We start from the raw sequence: 23,385 nt of genomic DNA, 5'->3' as shown, positions 1-23,385 counted from the left end.
ATGCTGGACCTGCAGAAACATTTTATAGCTTTAAAATCAAATGCAAAGATGAGACTTTTACACTCAAACTGTCACATCTACAGCTTACAGGGAAATGAGCCTTACCGCTTTAAATCTGAACATTAACAGTCAACTACTCAATAATTAGAAACAACTTTATTCATATTTAAATTATAAGCAAATAGTTTTTTGTTTTTTTTACAAATATGTACCATTGGGTCACACTGAGGTACTATTATTATTATTATTATTATTTTTTTTTTTTAGATTAACCTTTCGGTCTTTTCAGTAACATCCATATTTCCGCTCAGAAACATGTTTTACACACCTGCTGCAAAACTACAAAAAGAAAACAATAAAACAAAAATGTCTCAAAAGCAACAGGATAAATTTCTTTAAAATAAATTCTCACCGTGACCCTTTGGAGGTAACATTAATTCATGTCATTTCAGCTAAAACAGTCACCTAGATATATATATTTAAATTGCTTTTCTGGTTTGGAGGTCAGCTACATGCGCGGTCATTGGTCCAGGTCGTCGTCGTGCAGATATTTGGAGCAATCTGAGATCTTCTTCACCTGTTTGGCGCTCAGATTCCCAGAGCACATGGGACAAACAGACTCTGTCTCCAGCAGCCTGTAATAGATGCACATTCATTATGATCAGAGCTGCCTTAGAGACAGAAAAGTGGAACAAAATACTTTATCTGATCCACAGTGAGGGTAAGAAATGTACTTAATTTATATAAACTTCAGATTTATCTTTGTGCTGTTAAGGATCTGTGACTTACAGAATGAACTGAGAGTAGAGTGCAGGGAACTCGCATTGTGGACAGATGGACCAGTCTTCTTTCAGCATGTGACGGCCCTGATGAAGAGATAATTTGGAGTAAATAGATGGATTTGTCTAACTTTAAAGAAATGCAGATGAGCGGTCAGGTTTCCGTTACCGTGGCGATGCAGTAGGGGATGTTGTTCTTGCAGGAGATGCACATCAGGTCGTTCTGCGGCAGCTGGAAGCCACAGAAAGGACAGGGAGTCGTTTCCTCCTCTAACTCTGAAGTGTCAGGATGACTGACGGCATAAAAAAACAAGGATAAAACATTTAAAAACTAGAGCCAAATAGTGCAGGAGTTAAACACCACGAGTAAAAGACAAAAAAAATCTATCACAGGAAAACACATTTTTAGCATTAAATGATGACTCACCGAACCAAAGCCTCAATCTTCTTCCTGTACTTGAGGTCGATCTGGTTTCGGTACTCCGGTCTCATCAGCATGGCTGCGAAGCCGAAGGCCGAGTTCTTCAGTCCGGCACGCTGGCATTCAATAACTGCTGACGTCAGAATGGGGACGACGTCTACACACACACACGCACGCACACACACACACACAAAGACCAATGTTTTAAAATCCAGAGTGAAAAAACAATGGATGGAGAAACAAAATTCAAGGCACTTTTTCAAATTTCAAAGACAAAGATAGAGGTTTGATTATTATTAAGTATAAAGCTGCATCATTATTCTTGTATGTTAATTATAATGACAAACACTAAGCTTTCTCTTTTTATTATTTCATCTAAAACCGCATTTTTGGAATATTTGTCCGGATTTTATGTAGTAGATGAAGCCATCATAATAAAAATAATCAGTGCTAAACCTGTAATCAGAATATGAAAATGGAAAGACTTCAAAACAAAATATCCTGGCTAAAGTAGGCCTAATGAAGATGTTCAGGTGAGAACATGAACTCACGAGCAGGAAACTTGCTGATGTTGTTGCTGACGCGAATCAGCATCCGCGCCCCTTTGAGATGATCTCCTTTCTTTACGTGGGTCTGCAGAAAAACAGATGCTGACTGAACGAAGCTACAGCAAAAGGTATTTGAGCTGCTCTTCTACGACCAGCAGCTGGAGGACGATGATCGTCACCTTGACCAGTAGATACGAGTGGAGGATCATCAGGTTTGTCGCCATCTCTGCCGGGATCTTGATCTTCTGAGCCTGCAGCTCTGTGTACATGCTGAACAGAACATCATGGGCATTTCTGTAGTTGCCTGTGGTTTTAACACACAAAAAGCAATCACACACACAAAAAACCAACGCTCTGCTGCTACTGAAAGGTCAGCATTAGTGAGGCGTGTACCCGCCGACTGCTCCTCTCTGGCGATGATGGTGGCGGTATGAGCGGCCTCGCCGTATCGCTGCAGGGCCATGTAGAGACGAAACAGGTACTTTGCCTCCTGGGAAAGAGGCGTCTCAGACATTTCAGACGAACCCCCAACATGATAGTCTTGACATTAAAGTAGGATTACCAAAATTATTATTTGCTAAAAGCCGAAAATAACAAAAAGGGAGAACGGTTTACACACACCAAGATCCCTACGCATTTAAACAGTTTGGGGAGAGACCAACTGATGATGTCATAACCGCGTAATATTCAAAAGATAATGATAGACCACAACAAGTCAAGCTTGTTAAAAACCAAGAATGTTTGACATTTAACAAACAACTCTACCAAATACTAAGAAAATGTATGTACATTTCTGAATTTTAGTAATGAGTCAAGAATTAGTTTCACCTATCATTCTGGGATTTAGCAAAGAGAAACAGAATGGAAATCTGACCAAAAATAGGGAACGTTTAGTCAGGAAGTTAGGAAACTGTTGCTATACCTCTTTTTATACAGAGTATGTAAATATTAAGTGCCAACTGTAAATTTGCTCCTGGAACAATCTTTTATTAAAAAAAGAAGAAGAAAAACTTAACATTTCATTTAGCACATTTAATGAATCTCAACTCCAGTTTTGTAATACAATTTGCCAAAGAGCACAAGCCTTTCCAGCATAAGGAAGATAAAAGCACATCTCTCTGCGGAACCAAAACACACTGGAGCCGATATCACTTTGCGATTTTAAAGAAAGATTTTCCACTTCAAAGGAAGGAGGCAGTGGTGACACTAAACGGTCAGAAAACAAGCAGTCACTAAAACTACGCCGTCTGTGTGATTAATTCAGGGACATCTACAATGAAAACACAGATTTCATTTAAACTAAATATGAGAAAGAACGATCGCTTGAGAGTTTATGAAAACAAGGTGGTACAATACTGCAGATCGACATGAACAAAAGACATACCATTATACAATGCATCTTTTACATGCAAATGCTTTATTACCATGGGCATCCCGTCACTTTCTCCCAGTAGATATTCAATCAGCTGATTGGTCAAAAAGTTGTCTTTGGCTTGTCCCACCTGATTTGGAAACAAACACCCAGAAGCATCCAGTTAGCTGAACGGATAATTGTTTTTTTTAACTTAAAAACGTAGTTAAAGACAAGCAGCTCTCACCGTCTCAATGGCCAGCTCAATCGCCTGGTTGTCTTCGGTTTTTGGACACTTAAGGAAATGATTTAGAGCCTAAAATGAGAACATAAACATTACCTTTATGAAAGTAATAATGAGTGAACAAATAAGTCACGGCCTCTTACTTTGTTGTACTGCCCGCACTTGTGGAAAAACTTGCCAGCCAGAAGGTGTTTCTTCTCTCCCTCAAAGTACAGAGCGACGCTCTGATAGTCCTCCTGCGTCGCTGCAGCGGCTGCCCATCACAAATACAATTCAGCAAGTCCAAACCGACAGAGGCCCAAGTTAGAAGAACGACTGCAAACAGCATTAAAAACCCCTCAACAGTTAAGCTATGAGATCTGGACACAAGTTTACGGCGTAACTGACCAATGATGTCTGCGTAGACCTCCATCTGTCCGTGCTGCTGAGCCAGCTGGAAAGCTTCGTCGTTACACTGAGACAGAACCAGGAAGTGGATGGCTGAGCCGTAGTCATTCAGCCGCAGGAAGAACCTGGGGCACAAACAAACGACGGGAACACAGGCAACAAGGACACAAAATGACTGTGAGCTGAAATGATCAATTGTGATTTTGAATATCACAAATTACTTTTGGAGTCCACCAAATAAAAAAAACAACCGCTAATATCAAAGGTATCAATGTTCCAGTGTAGTTTGTCAGAGAGAGTTAATGCTGCTATTATGAACGGTTGTTTGGAAGAACTGTGCCTTAAGGGACTAAACTGACGGATGTTGAAACTCTGGATAAATTTGTTGATGCAAATGAAGTGTAGAATCATTAAATGAAAAAAACGCAGCAGCTTTTGGTTGTGCGTCCATCTTTAGGCTTGTTTATCCCACCTGGCAACCATTTTTGCTCCATCGATGCTCTGAGTCTCCCTGACAACCCGAACTGCAGCCTCCGGATTGTTCAGGTGGTCCAGCAGCACACGGATCATGTTATCCCAGTCTTTTGCGCTCTCATAGGCCTGAGCTGCCTCTTTATATCTGATGTACACAAAATGTTTTGCATCAGACTTGTTTGAACCTTTACAGCTTTATCAAAGGAATAAGATAGAGAAGCTGAGAACCCACTTGCCGTCCGCCTCCTTGGCCTTTGCGTACTGGAGATGAATCTTTAGAGAGGAAACATTTGGGAGCAGCTCTCCCACCTTCGCCCTGAAGAAACAGAAGGGAAGAGTTGGAGGAAGTGAAAACACAAATCAATACCGAGTGCTGAAGGTGTAACTCACCAGTTCTTGCAGCGAATGTAAACCAACGCAGCTTTATCGTAATATAACCCCTTTTCATACAGCTGAGCAGCTTCAGAGAATTGCTGTAATGAGAAAGAAAAGCAAAGATGACAGAAATCAAGACATCAAAAACATTAAAAGTTCAATTAAGTTCAGACAAAAAGACATCTCTGCTGATATTTCCAAATGACATTTAATGACTAAGGTGCTGAAATGATAATCAGAGGAAACAGATTCACACACTAGTGAATCTGACCTCTAAGCAAAATCAATGCTGCATTTTTTTAGAAACACATGAGATAAAGAGAAATGATCAAATGCAAAATAAACTTTTACATTTTTATGATCTTAATTAAAGATAACTCCAAGTTCTATTCTGACGAGGATCAAAATCTGCCTCACATAATAGAGTTTCTAAATCAATCACAATATCTGATTCGTTCAGAGATATAAAGGATGTTTCAGGTTCTAAAATTATTATAGCTTGTCTATGCACATTTATTACACAATCTCCTGATCATTCCAGAAGTTTAAAAACTTATTTTAGACTAATATCTGCAAAAATATTAGTTTCAGGTTTCAGTTTCAGGTGAGAATTAGTTTTTTGTAACTTGTTTATTGTAAAAGCCCTGCAGCAGGTTACTTTCCTCCCTTCTTTTCGTCTGCTGTACAAAATGACCGTCTGCTTTCAGTAAACGGTCATTTTTCCTCGCAATCTGTTACACAAACAGCTCTAGTCTTAAGAGAAAATTAAGTTGTTAGCTCTGGTTGTATTTTACAAAAACAAAAAGAAGGACCTTCTTCCCTAAATGTATTCACAATATCTCATTTAAATGAAGGGAAACTGCATGAGCTCACGGAGTTGCTGTTTCTACAGCAGCGCTATTATAGGAGCAGATCTGCTTCTGCTAACTCCAGAAACTCACCAGAGAGGAAATTAGCAACAAGTGGAGTCTTCCCTCTAGCGTTTCAGATAAATATCTCTGTTTCTACCTTCATGCTCTCCAGTATGGCTCCACATTCCTTCTTGAGGACTCTGCTTGGGTGCTGAATGGCCTGAGCTGCTCCTCTCCGGATGTCGCCCATTCTGATGGACATCCTGGCGATTCCCGCCTGGCACGCCTCGTCATGCTCCTGGAACTGCACAGAAATAGGAGGAGGAAAATGTGGACAGAGCAGAAAGCATTTGTTTTTATTATGCACCCATAAATTGGACCTCATCATTTACAAACAGCAAGGCTCACACTTTGTAGATTTGAACCCTGACATCAAATGTAGGGAAGGAGATTTGCTTTATGATTCGTTCTGCTTCAAAAAGATAAAATTCATTGAATTTCTTATTCTGTGTCTTAATAATTAATTAATGCAGTGATTTTCTGTGCCACTGTTTACTTATTTGCTGCTGTGCTTAAGGCTTTCTATAAAAAAATTATTCTGAAAACTAAGAAAACTGGAATCGGAACGAAGCAGATTATTTCTCTTATAACAAGATAATTTCCACTTGTAAATGAAACAATTTGCCAGTGAAACTAGTCATTTTTTGTCAAGAATTAAAACTTGCTCTTATGTCGCTGAAAAGTTACTTGTAAGTTAGTTATGCTTTAGATATTTTCACTAGAAACTAGACTAAAAGTACTTGGTAAAATTGCGTGTTTTTGCAGTGTACGTTTTCAAAAACTTCATCATCTGTAGGTATTAAGTTTTATATAAAGTTCCTGAAAACGATAACTAGCGGTTGCGTAACTCCATAATTCTCTGTGCTCCTTTTAGCTTCAATGTACCAAAACATTGTTAAAAAGAAACTAATAAATGTGAACTTTCCTTTATTAAAATCTTAGCCTTGAGGTTGAGGTTGTGATTGAACTTACTTTATTCTGGTGCGTCAAACCTTTCTCATAGTGTGCTAAAGCGTTCACATAATCACCACTGGAAAGAGAGGGAATTAAAATCAGTTTGGATTCAGTCTTTTAAATGGTGCGTGCAGTGTGTGTGAGATGTGTGTGTGTCTGCACCTACATGAACTCCAGGTGGACGGCGTACTCTTTGGAAATGAAGGGAATCTGTTCTTCTGCGAGCCTCTTGGCCAACATCAGAGCGCTGTCCCAGTGCAGCAGGTCTCTTCTCATCTTAAACACAAACAACACATCATCATGTGAGCTTTACTGTTTATGACACATTTATTACACAGAGGTTTCACCACATACCAAAACCAAAACCTATTGATCATAAAACTGAATGTGAACAAACCTCCAGAGCAGCTGCTGGGCAGCTGGAGGACAGATAAAGGTCCTGGGCCAGGTTGTATTCATCCAAGAACATGGCCAAATGTCCTGCTAGTAGGTTTTTATCCTCAATACCCTGAAAAGATTTCAATTCATAATGAGGGAGATGTGTTGTGTTGCTGACGGAGATATCTGACAGGAGGAGTGCGTCAAACCTTGATACTCTGTAAGGACAGGACCATGCCCACGTTGCCACTCATCCGGTAGATCTGGATGGCCAGCTCCACCTCCATGTGGATCAGACAGGCTCTGCCTATTTCAGCCCAGTCAGCTTCACTGCCTCCAGACTTGCACAGAGTCCAAGCCTCCTTGAACCTGGAAACACACATCAAGCCATTTTGTTGGGCATTTATTAATTTAAGACACATAAGGTTAAAGTACACAGGTGGGAGACACGTGCACTGGTGGGAGACAGGCACTCTGGGAAATTGGTCTTATATGCATCACTCACAGTAAAATGAACTGTCCCTTTTATTATAAAAGTATGATTCAACTCTATTTCAATTATGCCATAAAATCAGACAAGAAAACAGAAAAGCAGGACATAAGTAGAAAAAACTGCCATAAAGCAAACGGAAAATTACAACACATTCACCAAGAACATCAGTGTTCCAGGCCTGAATGAAGCCAAAAGTCAGACAATTAAAAACTCTTTTAGGAAATGTTATTTTTCAGATTTTCATCTGTAGATCAGCCGGGCTTAATAATTGTCTGTCCATCCACCTGTTATTGTTACAGCAAGATCATTTAACATGGACATTTTCCCACAGTTAAGCTTAAAAGCGAGCAAAAGTGAAGAATTTTCTGCTTTTTTCAGCGTGATATTATACAGCTACAATTAAAAAGATGAATTCATTTTAGTTTTCTTTGAAACATCTTCACCAGAATTTGCAGGTTTCTATCAATTCCTGAATCATCCATCCATCCATCCATTTTCTGTTCACCCTTTGTCCCTAATGGGGTCGGGAGGGTTGCTGGTGCCCATCTCCAGCTACGTTCCAGGCGAGAGGCGGGGTACACCCTGGACAGGTCGCCAGTCTGTCGCAGGGCAACACAGAGACATACAGGACAAACAACCATGCACACACACACTCACACCTAGGGAGAATTTAGAGAAACCAATTAACCTGACAGTCATGTTTTTGGACTGTGGGAGGAAGCCGGAGTACCCGGAGAGAACCCACGCATGCACAGGGAGAACATGCAAACTCCATGCAGAAAGACCCTGGCCGGGAATCGAACCCAGGACCTTCTTGCTGCAAGGCAACAGTGCTACCAACTGCGCCACTGTGCAGCCCATTCCTGAATCAAACCCCCTCAAAAGATCTCGGGATGTGCAAGTGTCTGTGTTGACATTACTTGCTTCCTCGTAATTTTTTATTCTGTTTTTGCTTCCATCTTCTAACTTTCTGCTGGACCGGTCAGTTCACCTCTATTGGGCTTGATTGATGACTCAAAAACAACCGTTTTACATTCGTTACTTAAAAAGCAACAATAGACAAGTTCACCCTGCCAATCGTATGGCTGTTAGATGATCTCTTTTCACAAAGGCAGTTCTTCCATCCATGCAGAATTTAATCAAATGAAACATTCTCACATCTAAACATACTTGAAACAGGAAAGTGTTTCCAGGGACGACTGACTGACTAACCTTTTGAGCTGGAGCGCCTGACTGATCTGCTTGCTGAGCTCTGAAGGGGAGTCTTTCAGTTTGTCAGGCGAGGTTTTGAGAAACGAGTGTGTGTGCAGAACTACTTCACTTGTCTTCCCGCTGGTCGTCTGACAGGTCAGTTCACCGTTGTAGAAGAGCAGAGGCCTCTGGGAGTAGAGCAGAGCAGTGCTCCCCACCAGTACCACCTGCGGACCTGAACACGGCGACAGCAACGGTGAACGAGCGTCTCGCCATAACTGACCGTGTGTCTGATCATAAGACGTGGCATCGTCCTACCATATATTGTCCTTTTATGCAAAGCGTAGGTGTAGGCCTTGTCATCGTCAAAAGCCACAAATACACCTTTGTCTGCGTGCCAGTTGTCCCACAGCACTCCTGTTATGGTGGGAGAAAAGTTGGGAAGCTCGAAACAGGACAATGTTGCCTGTAAACCAATGAACACACAAAAACCGTCTTTAAAAGTCCTCCAAATATCATCTCCATTTTCAAAATGTCACACTTTTTAGACTTTCATTTATTTGCATACATGAATACATATGGCAGACAGAAAATCAGCTAGCAAGTGTTTGAGATGATCCTTTCTTCAGCTTGGTTCAAGAAGAGTCACAGTGTTGAATTAATCAAACCCCTTTATTAAAGCCAAATTGCAGCGTTGGTCCATCGCCATGTTTCCTTATGGGAAAACACAGCAAAATGGCAAATAACAACAGATTCCTTTTCTAGGCCTCTGTCTCAGCTTCGCCCTAAAAAGGGCGTTTCCTAATGTGTTATTTTATTTATCCTTACGTATTTATACCTGTATGCGTGTGCACGTATGTGTGTGTATATACCAGCATGCAAGCAGCTAAAAGAAATAGAGAAAAACAAAATATTATTTATTCCTAACACTAGCTAGCTTCAAGAAAAATAAACATTTTTCTACACTTTACTTTTATTTTTCAGACTTCTCTAGAACTATAAATCCCGAAGTTAATTTCTGGCCTTGTCATTTAAACTAATTTTGGATCAATTGTTTTTTTCTGTGTGTGTCAAATAATGCAAAACTATAAACAATGCCCTTTAAAACAGGAGCAGAAAATAAAACGTTATTGTTCCAACAATTGTTCAAACATTTGATGTCTATATGTTCAAAATAAGGAAATAAATACTCAACAAGTGGCATATAGTTAAAATTATGCAAGTGTACATTCAGTTTAAGACGTGAACATATACTGACGTTTGCAGGAGAGAACAAGAAGCCTCCATTCTTGTCATCGATAAACACCAACCAGGTGCCGTTTGGGTCAGGGAACACCTTCCTCACGCTGACTGAATGGCTGAAGTTGTTCACGGTTTCCCAGTCCTCCAACAGCACACACACCACATTACCCAGCTGAGGGAAAACAGCTCAGAGTGACTAACTGGAGGAGAGGCTCATGCTTTTCCTTTCATAGCTTTAATGAAAACCACATTGAGAAAGCCTAGTTGATAAGAACCATGTGATCCTTACGTCGGTGCCATAATAAAGAAATTCGGCAGTGAGAGCGTGGCAAAGGATCCGGCCTTTACTGTCATCATCTGGGAAAAGTTTCATCTGCTTCCTGTCCTCTGTGTCTCTGCCTTCGATCTGAAACAGACATGTGAATGTTTATGTTGGTGCTTGTTTTATAGGAGAGGCTCAGCCCAAACAGCAGATGTCTCACCATGTGCAGCTGTACTTTTCCTTCAAACAGAGCTGCTGCGTAGTCAGCGTTGAGGCACATGCTGACTATGGTCCCCAAATACTCAACGTCCTTTATCTTTGACAAACCTATGTAATGCACAAAAGATTTGAAGGGAAGTTAAAAAAAAGAAAGAAAGCTGGCACAGACCCACTCTTATAATGTGATTTTACCGTAGAACCAGGCTTTGTTGTTCATCCCCACAGCCACATGGTACGGTCCCACGGCAACAAACGTTGGCTCTACCTCCACCTGGATGGACATAGGACTCTCCTGCAACCAGAGTTGGGTAGTAACTAGTTACATTTACTTGAGCAACTTTTTGGTATAAAACCAAACCTTTTGGAGTATTTTTATTACACTGTACGTTTGAGTAATTTTATGATGACGTACTTTACTCTTACAAAATCTTACAAAATTGATGTTTTGATCAGTTATTCAGTACTTGAGCCGGCATTTTACCAAATAATTTTACAGAGTAATTTCCTGGATGGCTACTTTTTACTGTTACTTGAGTAAAAATATGTTGAAGTAGTGCTACTCTTATTTGAGTAAAATTTTTGGGTACTCTACCCACTTCTGCTTGTAACCCAGTTTTAGATCAGTGTTGGTCGATTATTCCTATTTTAGACTGATGTCTTTTTAGTGATTACTGTATGTGTATGTGTGTGTGGGCATGTGTATGAGTGTGTTCTCACCCTCTCCACCTGGTTGGAGACAGTGACCTCCAGCAGGGAGGTTAGGAAGGCCAGCCGGGTGCCAAAACTGTCTCCTAGCATCGGTAGCTTGGTCAAAAAGACGTGAATCGTTCCTCTCTGAGTGGACAGGGCCAGCAACTGGCCGTCATCTGTCCAGTTCAGCTGATCCAGACCTGCAGGAGGACCGACAGAGGATTGGGTGACACGCTCAGCACAATCCTACAAAATCTCACTGGATGAGCAGAAGGACTGGGCAACCTTTGGTCTCATCTTCCAACTGAATGACACTGCTGATGTCTTTGAGATCAGACAGCTCATGGATCTTTATGCTGCAAAAGAGGCACAAAATGTTCTGTTTTTCCTTTAACAAAGTAAAGATAACTTCAATTCAATAAATGCATACCAGTTGTCTCCACAGGAAGCGGCTTTGTTCAGTGAAGTTGAGACGGCCACGCTGTATAGACTATCCTTATGGTTGCGAGCCTGGTAGAGCTCAGACTTTATCTCTCTGATGTGGGTGGAAATAACCAGGAAGTATCCATGGGAAAAGCCAATCAGTATGTACCCATCACCAAACCTGCACAATTGGAAACCAAGCAGTGAATTTTAGCACAAACACCTTCACCTCGATGTTAAGGAGAATGGTGAACGGTACCAGCGATGGGACACCAGGTTGCCATACTGCCGCTCGAAGGCCAACTCGACTGGGTTGTTGGGGTCATTTATGTTGAACAGCGTCAGTATCTTCTTGTCCACACACATACTCACCTGAGAGCAGAGCGTTTGAAAGATTAACCGTCATTCAGGACATCATGTGGACGTAGAAAATCAAGCACTGACTTACTGGATAACATTAACATTACAGAGTGGCATGATGGTGTAACACAGACTCTCATCTTAAACAAATGAGAAAAATCACCTTTTTGTGCTACCAACAAAAACTGTGTAGTTTGCTAAACTTACTAGGTGTTAACTGGAAATGTATCCTTTGTGCAGTTAAGATGAAGACTTGAGCTTTTTAAAGAAAACTCTCCTGAGAGTACATGGCATATCAGGGGACATTTGATCAAAATGTTTGACAGAAAACTGAAGCAAGATCATCAGAAGGTCTTTCAGCAACAAAGTATTGGCAGCAGGAGAACCAGTAATTATACAGTCAGATGATTAATATGAAATTATAAAGTTTCAGAAAGTGCAGTTTGTATTATTTTCTCATGTTGCATGTTTTTCTTTGACCTGATTGTAAATTTCTTTGTATATGAATTTCATATTAATCTAATCGACATCCTGAAAAACCCAACTGAGGTCAGTTCTCCTTAGAGAACAAAAGAAACAGCCACAAACTACGTTCAGCTGCAGAAAACGAAAATACACCACAAGATAAAGAAGTGATGAATTTGTTCTTTATACTGGAATTGATGAAAGTTAAGGACAATTAGTGTGAATTACTGTATAAAAATATCAAAGATGCATAAAATAACTTACAGTATTTTCCCCCTGAGGGGACCTTTCATCAGTTTTCATCACTGAGAAAAATATTTCAGCCGGCTCACCTCGAAGCGGCATCTGACAAAAGATCAGGAAAATCAGCAAGATGCTTTTATTCCAACTTTCAAATCCTTTGTATTGCTTCCATAATCTTTAAAAATGACAAACTGTGATCATAAAATCCTCATGCTGTCAGGACGGAGCAACACTGCGACACACAGGTCGTCAGCGTGACTACCTGTCTGACTGTGTCTCCTTCATGATTGCTGATAGTGAGATTGTTGTCTTCGCCTCCCAGAGCCAGGAGATTCTGGGAGCTCCAGCAGCCACATGTGATTTTCTTGGTGTGTTTACCTTCAGCAACAAACAGGAAAAAAAGAGACACAATCAATACAACAGACAAAAAGGTGCACAAAATCTTGAAAATTTGGTTGTGGTGTGTGACCGTTACCCAGTATGGGTATCTTGCGTGACGTCTGTTGATTATAGATGAGCAGGTTTCCTTTTGCCGTCCCTACAGCCAGCAGGGGGGCAGTTTTTGACCACAGGAGGAAACTCATCTGATCTTTGCTGAAACCAACAAGAAAACAAACTCAGAGCATTAGACTATTTGTAACAGATCATGGTCACATGCCCAGAGTTAACTCTCTATATACCTCATGCCACTGTCTATATGAAATGTTTTATTGACACTGGCATCCCAGAGGAAGATGGAGCTGGACTTTGCAGAAATCACTGCCAGAATGTCTCCGTCCTTGTCCCAGTCCATCCCGACACAACGCCTAGCAGGTCACATCAGAAACAGAGGACTTTAACATTCTGCTTTAGGAGATCAAACTGGGATCCTACAGACTTTCTCTAACTCACCCCGGAAGGTTGAGTTCAGTCCACTTCTGTCCATGTCGATCAAATATTTTCACTGTGCTATCCTGTCTGTGTGATGGGAGAAAAATGTCAGATTTTCACCTGTTCTGATGTTAGAAGCTTTCTTAAAGACACCGTTACTCACCCAGCAACAGCAATGTAATTTCCAAGACTTTTCTGCCACTTGTACAGGACATAAGAACCTGCCCAGGCTTTGTCAGCAAGAACGAAAAAACTCTGTGGACACAAAGAGGACTTTTTAATTTTTAAATCATTTCTCATACCTCTGAATAACTATCTTCTTCAGATTTACGATTATCTTAAATCCAGGAAAGGGAAAAAACCCAAACTTTTTTCAAATTACTATTTTGGAGTGATTTGTTATGTTTAAATGTAAATCATACTTAGATGCAACAGCAAGACATGAAATAGGCCATTCGTGCTCTAAAACCTCCAGATGTGAGTGAATTAGAACAGTTCCAGCAAGCCTGTAGAAATATTGCTGTACAGCAATATAAACAACTTATTGCATGTTAATGCAGAAGCTTGGTGGCTGGTGGAGGCAATTACACAAACACAAGGTCAGTTTGGCCTTTAATATGCGAGATAATCATTTGAAAACTTTGTTTCTGCAGTTTTTCAAGCAATTTTAAAAAAATCCTATACATGCATTATTGTGACATTTTAAATATGTACACGCGGCCAAAGAAGAAAAAAACAGATCAAATGTGTAGTCTGGGAAAGGGGGAAATCATGTTTAAAGTAAAGTGAAAACTGCAAATCGGTTCCTTATTTCAGATATGATAATGAAGGTAAAGCACTAGGAGGGCCCACGCGGAGAATGATGAGATGTGTTTAATTTTTTCTATTATTGTCTCTATTATTAAAAATATAATCAAATAACAACAGTATGTAATATTTCGTGTTGCTTCTCTTTAACTGAGGGTTATATAAGCAATATTTAAGACTTAACACATTGTTATCTCTTCATGTATAAAACCTTATTTTCTACCAGAGTAAGGCAGCTGCTAACGTTAGATTACATCAGCAGTCCCAGGACAGGACGCAAGTGCTTTAACACTGCATGGTTTGCCTCTGACATTACAGTAGAAATAGAAATGTGCGACAAAACACAGAAGCGAAAGGCAACGTTTACCTGAGCTAACGCGATAGCTTGAAACTACATGAGTAGCTAGCCCGTTGGCGACCGTTTAAGTGAAAAAAAAAACTCCTCCTAAAACCACGAGAAAAGCTTCCGTTGCTGTTCTTTTGTAACCACTAACCTTCATATTGATGAAATATATTCACACGAATCTTCTTAAAACATCATCCCCAGAAAAAGCGCTGTCTGTTTCCCATAATGCTTCGCTTCGAAGCGTCTATCACAGCGATGTCATAGCAACAGAGAGTAGCCAATCAAGTACCGCCATACAAAGAAACAGGCTAAGCTTCCAAATAATGAACGAGTCTTACCGTTTTACTTTAATACAACAACAACAACAACAACAACAATAATAATAATAATAATAATAATAATAATAATAATAATAATAATAATAATAATAATAATAATAATAATAATGTGTCTTCCTGAAGGCTATTGTTTTTTGTCATTGTTACAAAAAACAAATGTTAAAACGTTTACATCCCACAAAAGGGACAGTAATTACATATTTTTATCGAAGGTTTTGTTAAATACAGCGGGATCTTCATAGTTCATCTGGTGGGGTAGCATTAGAGCCAAGAACTTAAAATTGCTCAACAACATGTTGAAGAATGCTGGTACCGTTCTGGGGTCAACTGTGGATCAGCTGGAGACGATGGTGCATCGAAGTATTCCTCATGAAAATCAAGAAAAGTGTGGACAGCACTGCACTTCGTCTTCATGTTAACTACTTTCCAACTGTCATCAATCTACAGTGCAGATCTCTACATGAAATCCATCTTTCTCACAGTTATCAACATGTACCCAACAGAACGCCACTCTAAAAATGGTCACCGACCTCTTTAAAAAGACAAAACTACCTGGTAAGGTTCCCACTGACCCACAAGGTGGCAGCGTTGTACAGCTGCTGACAAGCCAGTGTGCCAGATGCCCTGATGCTTGTTCTGCACATGTTTTCTTTCTGTCATCCAGTAAGTGTTCATTGATGCTCTTTGAAAGCAAGTAACAGCACTTGACAAGCTGAGAGGACAATCAGTTTGTTTCTGTGAAGCAAAATGAGGTCATCAGATATCCTATATTTGTAGTTTCATCCCTGACCTCAGCCAGGGAAAATGCTACAAAGATGTTTTCTGCTCTTTCTCACAGCTTGATGGATGGTTGGTATTTCATTTTCCCCTGTACAACCTGGGGAGCTGGACTGATGAAAAACCAGCTGGATGAAAAACAGATGTGTGACACAAATGTTCCTCTGTGTGTGCTGGCAAGCCAGAGCAGAATACACCCTGCAGACTCAGATCCCATTAAGATGCACAGAGGGGAGCAGCGGAACAATTTTCAGGCAAAAAGATACAAATAGACCGAAGAAATTATAATAATGAAAAAAGCTCCTTTTCGTGGACATGCCAGCAAGACAATCAATTCAAAATGAGAGCAGCTTCTAGATTGTAACACATTAAGATTCTTGAAGCAAGATGCTAACTTGGTTCAGTGCAGTTGTCCTTCCCTCCTATCATGAGTCATGATGCAGGATTAATTCATCAGCCACCAAAAAACTATGATGACCTTTAACTTGCCTTTTCTGCTGTTGGAGAAATCAATTAGTTTTTGTCTGCTTCTAAATCTTTATTGACTTTCCAATCCTACCATACCTACTAGGTCCAAAATATTGAGGTATTTTAAATGTTTTGATTGACTTTTTAATCAAACATTGGATCACATTATCACTTTTACAGGCTACCTACTGTATATATTTAATTAAAAATGTATTTTATCTGGATTAGGGATGCCTGTGTAGGTTTGTTATATACTTAATAAGATTGAACAAAAAATCTTCCAAGTTTTATTCACAAATGCAAAACTTCCAATGTTTGGAGCTTTTGTTTTTGACTTCGTGGAAACTTGCAAGTTCCCAACAGTGTGCTTTGGGACACACAGAAACGGACTTTTTAAATAAGCCCAGCAGCACATCAAAATAGATGAGTAAACCTGTGGTAAAATATGTAGCTGAATATCTGAAGTGTCAGAGGAGACGTACATCCAGAGGCTGAACGTACAGACTGGGAGTCCAGAACTTTTTTGTCTCCCTCTTGTTCCTGTCAGGTGTAATAAAATCAGGTGTTGTTAAGGCCGTGAGACAAGGTCAGTGGCATCAATTCTCAGCGCCAGCAGCAGCCCTTTGTCAGAACCACTGATGATTTAAAGCTTCTCCTGCAATAAATAACGGAGCCACTCAGCTGGCTGCTGGTTGCTGCACTGGAGGTTAAAGCACCTATAAATTCTGAGCATTCCTCTTCCTCTCGCAGTTAGGAAACACTTCAACCTGCAGCTGATTTGTCTGAAGCTTTTAAGTTAGGCGAGACACTTTTAAGAGTAACAAGGATCTATTAACCAGCAGGCAGAGAAAATTAATGCAGACCCACACTCCAACAGCCAGAAAATCAGCGAACTGCAAAGGCCATCAGTGGAGCAGAACTGTCTGCAATCTACCTAGAACTGCAAGTATCGTATAAACAAACAGATTTTACAGCTCGGCGACATTTATAGTGATTGTGACAAATACAAACTGCCTGCAGAAACATCTGTGCTATAAACAAGAGTGGTGCTGTGAGGAGTAAACTGACAAACAAGTTTTCAATCACCAGTTGACTTTATTGTATAAAACCATCGAACAGCAGCTTGTTTACTTCACATCCACAACAAGGCGCGACACTCGAGACGAGCAGATGCAAACCAACGCTTTCATACATTCATTCTGATTTCATTTTACAATAAGAAACAACACATGGTATATTTAGTTTGATATACAGTTCCTTGCAAATGTATTCACATGCCTTAAATATTTTTGACATTGTCACATGGACAAAAAAAAATTGTTTGGAACATCCACCTGTTCCTCCTTTTACTTCCCAGCTGTACATTAATTTGTCCTTTCTATTAAAATCTCAATAAAATACATGTAATTTGTGGCTTTAATGTGACAAAATGACATTCAGGGTTTATGAATACTTTTGCAAAGCACTGTAAACACAACATAATGCAGTAACACCATTTTATATTTATTTATGTACACAGTATACATTTGTATTTACAGCTTGATTTGGAATGTATGCGTTTTCATGGCTAGCCTCATTCTGAATTCACTCAGTGGAGATGACAAACTTCTTCTGCTGAGATGTAGAGAGAGCTACTCTGAATAGACAGCAGGCAGGTTTTGAAGGGGGAAACACATGGAATAATGCAGCAGTGTTTTATCAGCCTTGTATCAACATCATGGCAGTCTGCCCATGTTAGCCTTTTCAGATGTCACGCTGGCAAATTTGGGCGGCCTTCCAGTCTTCAGTGGCTCCTGGGGCGCTCTGCTTACAGCTGCAGGCGTGTGTTTGTTCATATTGAGATGTATGAGTGTGAAGTGCATTCTCCGTGGTGCATTAGCTCCAGATCTGAGTGCAGGCAGGATGTCTACGCTAACTCTGACTGTCAATTCCCCACCTTTATACCAGACATGAGACAAAACAAAACAAAACATCCAATTGCATGCATGCCATGAAGTAGTCATGGCACACGTTTGTGCTATACGGGTTTTGTGTTACAAGTGATGTGCGATGCTTTATCTGGAGCAGAACTGCAGCTAATAATTCTTTGAACGCAGCATGAAATAAAAAAAATTAATTAATTAAAAAAAAGAAGAAGTCAACGTTATTAAATTTTTGGCCTCATTACGATTTCTGCTGTTTCCTCCTGCCTGGGTAAATGGGACTGGTGCGAAGCAAAATGGTGCAAGCATCTCTGTGTGTCTGTGCAGCAGCGAACTGCAGGGAATTGAGGATGTGGAACGAGAGACGAGGATAGGGGAAAAGATTCTCATTTAAGATAAAAATAAAATAAAAAACACTCGCTGCAAACTGTACACATACCACACCAGCAGACACACACAGACTGCTGATGACAAAAAAACAAAACAAACAAAAAAATATCTTGGCTTGTAAAATGAAGAGCTCGATGGACCTTGTTTAAGAACTGAGGCTGTAAATAGCTGGTCTTGTGCTATGGGGGAAGTTAAAAACCAATTTTCCTAGCAGGGATAAAGCCTGGGCAGTTAACACTGCTCAATCAGCATAAAAACTAAAACATGATGGTAAATATAAATGAAAAAGTAAGAACAGGGAAGCTTTCTCAGGCAACTTGCTAAAAGAAAATCCACTAAAAGCATGAAAATCAGAGCTGATGCAACGTGCCAAACATTAAGAAACATCCGATTTCACTCAGTGGATTCCAAATGAAACTAATGAAGTGGCTCACAGTCTCTAACAGAATAGCTGTTTATCAGGTTGTGCTGATTACGTCAAACTCTCGCTTTCATCTGTCAGCGGGGCAAACCGGAGCAGCAGTATATTTGCCAACCGCAGCATAAAAAGAACAGGTTGCTTATTAAAAATAGCACCAGTGCATACGATCAGATTTTGTAAGGAAAGCTGAGAGGCAGCCCTGACGGTCCCGCTGTCTTTGTAAGCAGAAACAAAAGCAGAGAGCAGCTGTGCAGATTTATATCTAACAAGAGGAAAGGGGGGGGGGATTAATCCACGAGACACTTGCTCTGCATCATTCAGAAAGTTATAATTTGTCTGAAACCGACCTGCCCTACTCTATCTCTAAGAATGGACTGATTGGTGAGCTTTACGATGAAACTGAATAAAACCTGAAGAGAGATCAGAAACCACCGTCCCTTCTCACTGAAGGGCGCTGCTACACTCAGAGTCTCTTCAGTGTCAGCAGATCCAGTGAGTTCAGCCTCTCAGCCACATTGTGTGCAGATAGTCTGTCATCTTGTGTTTCTGTTGTCACAGTCGGACGGCCACCACACAGGCACCTGCCCTGCCCAGGCACAGAGAGGCAACCTGCAAGAGGACATGAACCACGACAGTCGTTAGCAACAGCAAGAGAAGGGCAAGTAGCTGAACAATTTTAAAATACTGTTTAGGAGCATTAATAAAATTTCCTCAAAGCATTGTTTTTGTCATCATGACATTTAATTGAGTGCTAATGATGTGCATTAACCGGCTTTTACACAGAGATGACTAAAGCTTAGAAGCCAACATAACGTCTCTTTTAAATCTTCTTTATTGACAACTGAATAGGACCAATAAATGCAGTGAATAAAATATTCTTCTTCATGTCTGTTCAGGATGTCTTGAGATGTATTTTGGTCTCAACTTCTTTGGGTGATTAATTAAGTGATTCATTCATCAAGTGCTGCAGGCACACACACTCAACAGTTCATCCATCCGTATGATGCTGGTCGTTTTGAGGCATACTGCGTTCTGAAGCCGTTTCATAGACTCAAATTTCTAGATTTTGTAGTCTAAGTTTATTTTTATACATAGAAATAAATGTAGCCCTGTGGTAAACTGAGGTTACTGTAATGACGTATGTTGAGGTTAATAGAAATCTTACATAGTTCAAGACTGTCTCTGGAAGAAATACAGTTGTATTTTCCTTTACTTTAATATTTCAGTAATTTAAAGGGTAAAGGTAGCTATTAAGTAATTTGCTTACTTAGTAATTAAAACTGTATTATTTGTAGATCAACTAAGAGCATTATTTTATGTAAATATTGCAATTTAAAGAAGTATTAGTGTGATGTAAGATGCACTGTGTATTTTATTTGGCTTTGCCATTTGATTGGTCACTGAGACAGTCCGTCCGGTGCGTGACTCGTGATTGGTGGAGAGAAGAGGAGGCGGGAGGAAGAAGGAGAGGAGAACCGTGATGGTAGAGAACGGAGGGCGAGAACGAGCGGATAAGTGAAGAAAACACACTCAAGGGAGAGAAAAACTGGACAAAAGTACGGAAGAGGACGAAATTCGGGAGACGTTAGAAGAGCTTGGTCGCCTCGAGAGCGACAGGACCAGAGGAGATAGACGCAAGTAGTCCTGAGGGGTTTTGAGCTAAGCTACGTGAGCTAGCCGCTTCAGCACCACGTGTTCGGCTGCGTTCACCGGAAGTCGAGGAGAGGACGAGTGACTTGCAACGTTCTTAATGTTTTGCAAGTGACTTTCGACTCATTGTTTTTCTAACAGGCCTGCAACGTTTTCACACTTTCCTGGAGGTCGTGAGTAACAAATTGCCTGGGTTATATTTTGTTTAGAACTGTATATTGATATAATTGGACATTTCTTGTTCTGTCCTGGTGCTGTGAAAAAACACAAAAGGGTGGCCGTTAATATTTTATTTATCCTGCCTTCTGTAAAGAGGTTTATGTTAGGTTTTCTGTCATTTCAGTTTAATAAAGTTAGGCTGAATCATTTTGCCTAAAACTTCGACCTTCCTCTGGGTCGTATTTGTCATAAGGTAGGTCATTGGTGCCGCACACCGATTGGGGTACTGGACTGATATCGAACCCAAGCACCCTCCATCTTAGTTTACTCCAATAGAATGGGAAAAGGTGCTACATAAATAAATAAATAGATATTTATTTATTTCGGACTAAATGGCAGAACAAACTAACTGGCAGAGTGGTGTCATTTTTCACCTGTTTTTCTTACTGAATTTTCCAGAAAATTGATATTAAGGGAAATGAGTATCAACGTAAATATTACATTTAGAATTTACTAAATAGTACATAGTTAAGTTTTCACTTTTAAAGATTAACTTCTCTTTCTGAGAAAATTAATTTAAATCAGATCTGAAAAAGGATTAATATTAGACCATAAATGTTGAAATAATGAGTCAAGGATAGCAGTTTCTATTTTCATACCACATATTTGGATAGAGTGAAGTATTATGATAGGATTGTCAACATTACCTAGAAAACCCCGAACAATGTTGAATATCTTCATCTGTGTTTGTCCCATTTCTTATTGTATCCATTATTCCTACACTGTGTTTGCTCCTCCATTTAAACATAAACCTACTGTCTGTTACCCAGAGCGACTTCGATTGGCAGATTTGTGCTGAAATAAGCAGAAGTGATGCTAATGGATCCAGACAGACAACACACCCACTGGTTTGCTCCTCTCTGTTTCTGAAGACACATATGGGACACGTTCACTGTTCTCAACATGTTCCCTCAAATCTCACATTATCCCCCTTACTGTCTACGCGCTTGAACAGTTCTCTGTGTTTTGTTTCCGCCCACCCACACCTCTCATGTTCTCAGTGTGGTGTGTGTCTCGGAAATGTCAGGTTTCCTGAAACTTTCTGCCGGGAATCCTTGGAGGATTTGCGGGAGATGGGGTATAAATTGAAGTGTAATAGAGAACTGTTGGATGAGATCATTCCACTTTCTAAGAGCTCCCCTCTCCGCCTCCTACCGCTGCAGTGCCAACGACAATATTAGCTAGGAGAAAACACACATTTATGTAAGAATGAAAACATGTCAAGATCCATCACAGAGGAGTTTGTAAACAACTTCACTGGTGGAAATCATGATGATAGTACAGGGTTAGGAATTTAAAGAGCTTTGCAAAAATATTCCTACCCCTTGAATGTTTTTCTTATGTCACAACCTGAAATTTTAATGTTTTTTATTGGAATTTATAGACAATACAAAATACTGGATGTTTACAGCATTTGTTAAAATGTACCACAAGAGACAGATTTTTTTTCTGCTCATTATTCTTTGAAAAAGCATCGTTATACTGCTTTGTGTCCACTGTTAATGTTCTGCCATCAATAGCATTTTATGAAGATTTTAAGGTTCACGTTTGATCTAATCTGATCAGAGCATTTTTGTCCAAATTAACACAAGGAAGGAAAGAAGGAAGGACACAAAACAGAGATATAGGACACATAGAAGTAAGGACAAAAGAAAGAGTTACATAACTCCAGAACGTAATGACACGGTCTTCTTTCTATTTCTTGCTGGAGTTGTTTTTCCGGCTAAAAAATAACAGCATAAATCTGTGCAGTACCTGGGTCCACTCATTAGTCTGAGGGTCATAGGCTTCGACAGTATTGAGGTACACCTGGCCGTCATAACCCCCCACAGCATAAAGACGGTCGCCGAGGAGACAAACACCAACAGCATCCCTGCTGATGCTCATGGGGGCCACCGTGGTCCAAACATCAGTCTGAGGGTCGTATCTGTAAACAAGCAAGATTTGAGTCTATTACTGTACCATAGATCCACAGATCCTGGTGAATCCCATCAGCTAGGAAGACCACAGACATTTTTTAACACATTAAAACCTTTCATTTTATTCTTTTAGGTGCAGATAAGATAGAAGCTGTAGTCTATAAAGAAGAAACTGCTTAGTCAGTCATTTATTCTGGGCGGCATTAATCGGCCTCCAATAAGAAAGGAGAATTTCATGGTGTAATCTTTGACATGCCATTTAAATCCCATATTAAACAGGATTTTAGTAATATAAGTACTCTGTATCCTTAAAAAGTACCACACAGAGGTTTTAAATCACTAGCAGAATATCTGCAAACCTAACCAATAAAGCTTTCAGCTGCAGAGTCTAATTTCATCAATGATTTATTGCTCAGATATTTTTGGTTTAGAGTTTGTTCCATTCTCAAAAAAAACGTCTCCATTCCAAGAAATCATAGACTAAAGACTGCAACAAATACTGAAATGTTTTTTAATTTACTGTCAGCTATTTAATCATTTTTGATTAAATAACGCTAGAGGAATGTATTAGCTCAAAAAGTGATATAGAAAATATAAGAATGTATCTTAACAGAAGATGCTTTTTAAATTATGACAACTTAGCTTAAAAAACTTTTTAAAAAATCTACAAATGTTCTGTTGTTACTTGCTTTTTTCTTATGATTTCTATTTTATTTTTTTGTTTACTAACACTGTTACATTTGTTCATGCTGGTTTAGACCCTGTGTTGTCAACATGATTTATACTGTCATGTTTAACACTATGCCAGTGGGAACGTTGTTTACATGCAGGAGCAGCTGACTCAGTCT

General features: G+C 39.9%; 2 protein-coding genes across 2 annotated transcripts in view; both read right to left on the bottom strand.

Annotated features, from left to right (window-relative positions):
- Positions 1 to 144: 144 nt before the first annotated feature.
- On the bottom strand, positions 145 to 14,670 carry wdr19 (WD repeat domain 19). The gene is made up of 36 exons (XM_023333922.1): positions 14,582 to 14,670; positions 13,444 to 13,535; positions 13,302 to 13,367; positions 13,091 to 13,216; positions 12,886 to 13,004; positions 12,673 to 12,788; positions 12,432 to 12,512; positions 11,602 to 11,714; positions 11,350 to 11,523; positions 11,205 to 11,275; positions 10,947 to 11,119; positions 10,422 to 10,521; positions 10,231 to 10,337; positions 10,038 to 10,154; positions 9,765 to 9,920; positions 8,825 to 8,972; positions 8,528 to 8,741; positions 7,032 to 7,191; positions 6,842 to 6,952; positions 6,611 to 6,720; positions 6,463 to 6,520; positions 5,588 to 5,734; positions 4,595 to 4,677; positions 4,437 to 4,520; positions 4,203 to 4,349; positions 3,731 to 3,855; positions 3,487 to 3,596; positions 3,347 to 3,415; positions 3,173 to 3,250; positions 2,142 to 2,238; positions 1,928 to 2,052; positions 1,752 to 1,833; positions 1,207 to 1,357; positions 949 to 1,072; positions 790 to 866; positions 145 to 635 (listed from the first exon to the last, which is right to left on the bottom strand). Exons 1-36 carry the CDS (start codon positions 14,585 to 14,587, stop codon positions 521 to 523), a joined length of 4,032 nt encoding a protein of 1,343 aa, XP_023189690.1. The 5' UTR covers positions 14,588 to 14,670; the 3' UTR covers positions 145 to 520.
- A 2,421-nt stretch (positions 14,671 to 17,091) lies between these two features.
- Positions 17,092 to 23,385, bottom strand: part of klhl5 (kelch like family member 5) — a 28,682-nt gene continuing 22,388 nt past the window's right edge. The window contains exons 12-13 of the mRNA XM_023334067.1: positions 22,374 to 22,545; positions 17,092 to 19,358 (exon numbers count right to left, since the gene is read on the bottom strand). Of these exons, the coding sequence (XP_023189835.1) occupies positions 19,302 to 19,358; positions 22,374 to 22,545 (229 nt within the window). The 3' untranslated portion in view covers positions 17,092 to 19,301. The remainder of the gene's footprint in view (positions 19,359 to 22,373; positions 22,546 to 23,385) is intronic.

This window comes from Xiphophorus maculatus, chromosome 5 (genome assembly GCF_002775205.1).
Source record: "Xiphophorus maculatus strain JP 163 A chromosome 5, X_maculatus-5.0-male, whole genome shotgun sequence".
In the NCBI taxonomy this organism is placed as follows: domain Eukaryota; kingdom Metazoa; phylum Chordata; class Actinopteri; order Cyprinodontiformes; family Poeciliidae; genus Xiphophorus; species Xiphophorus maculatus.
Note: the sequence above shows the minus strand (reverse complement) of the source record. Positions and strands in the feature narration are given on the sequence as shown.

Bases quoted from the DNA above. Each gene is read 5' to 3' on its own strand.
- wdr19 (XM_023333922.1), bottom strand. The intron at 11,276-11,349 runs GTATGCATTTAT...CCTCTTTTGCAG, and splicing joins GCTTCCTGTGGAGACAACTG to CATAAAGATCCATGAGCTGT. The intron at 4,350-4,436 runs GTGGGTTCTCAG...TGTGTACATCAG, and splicing joins GCCAAGGAGGCGGACGGCAA to ATATAAAGAGGCAGCTCAGG.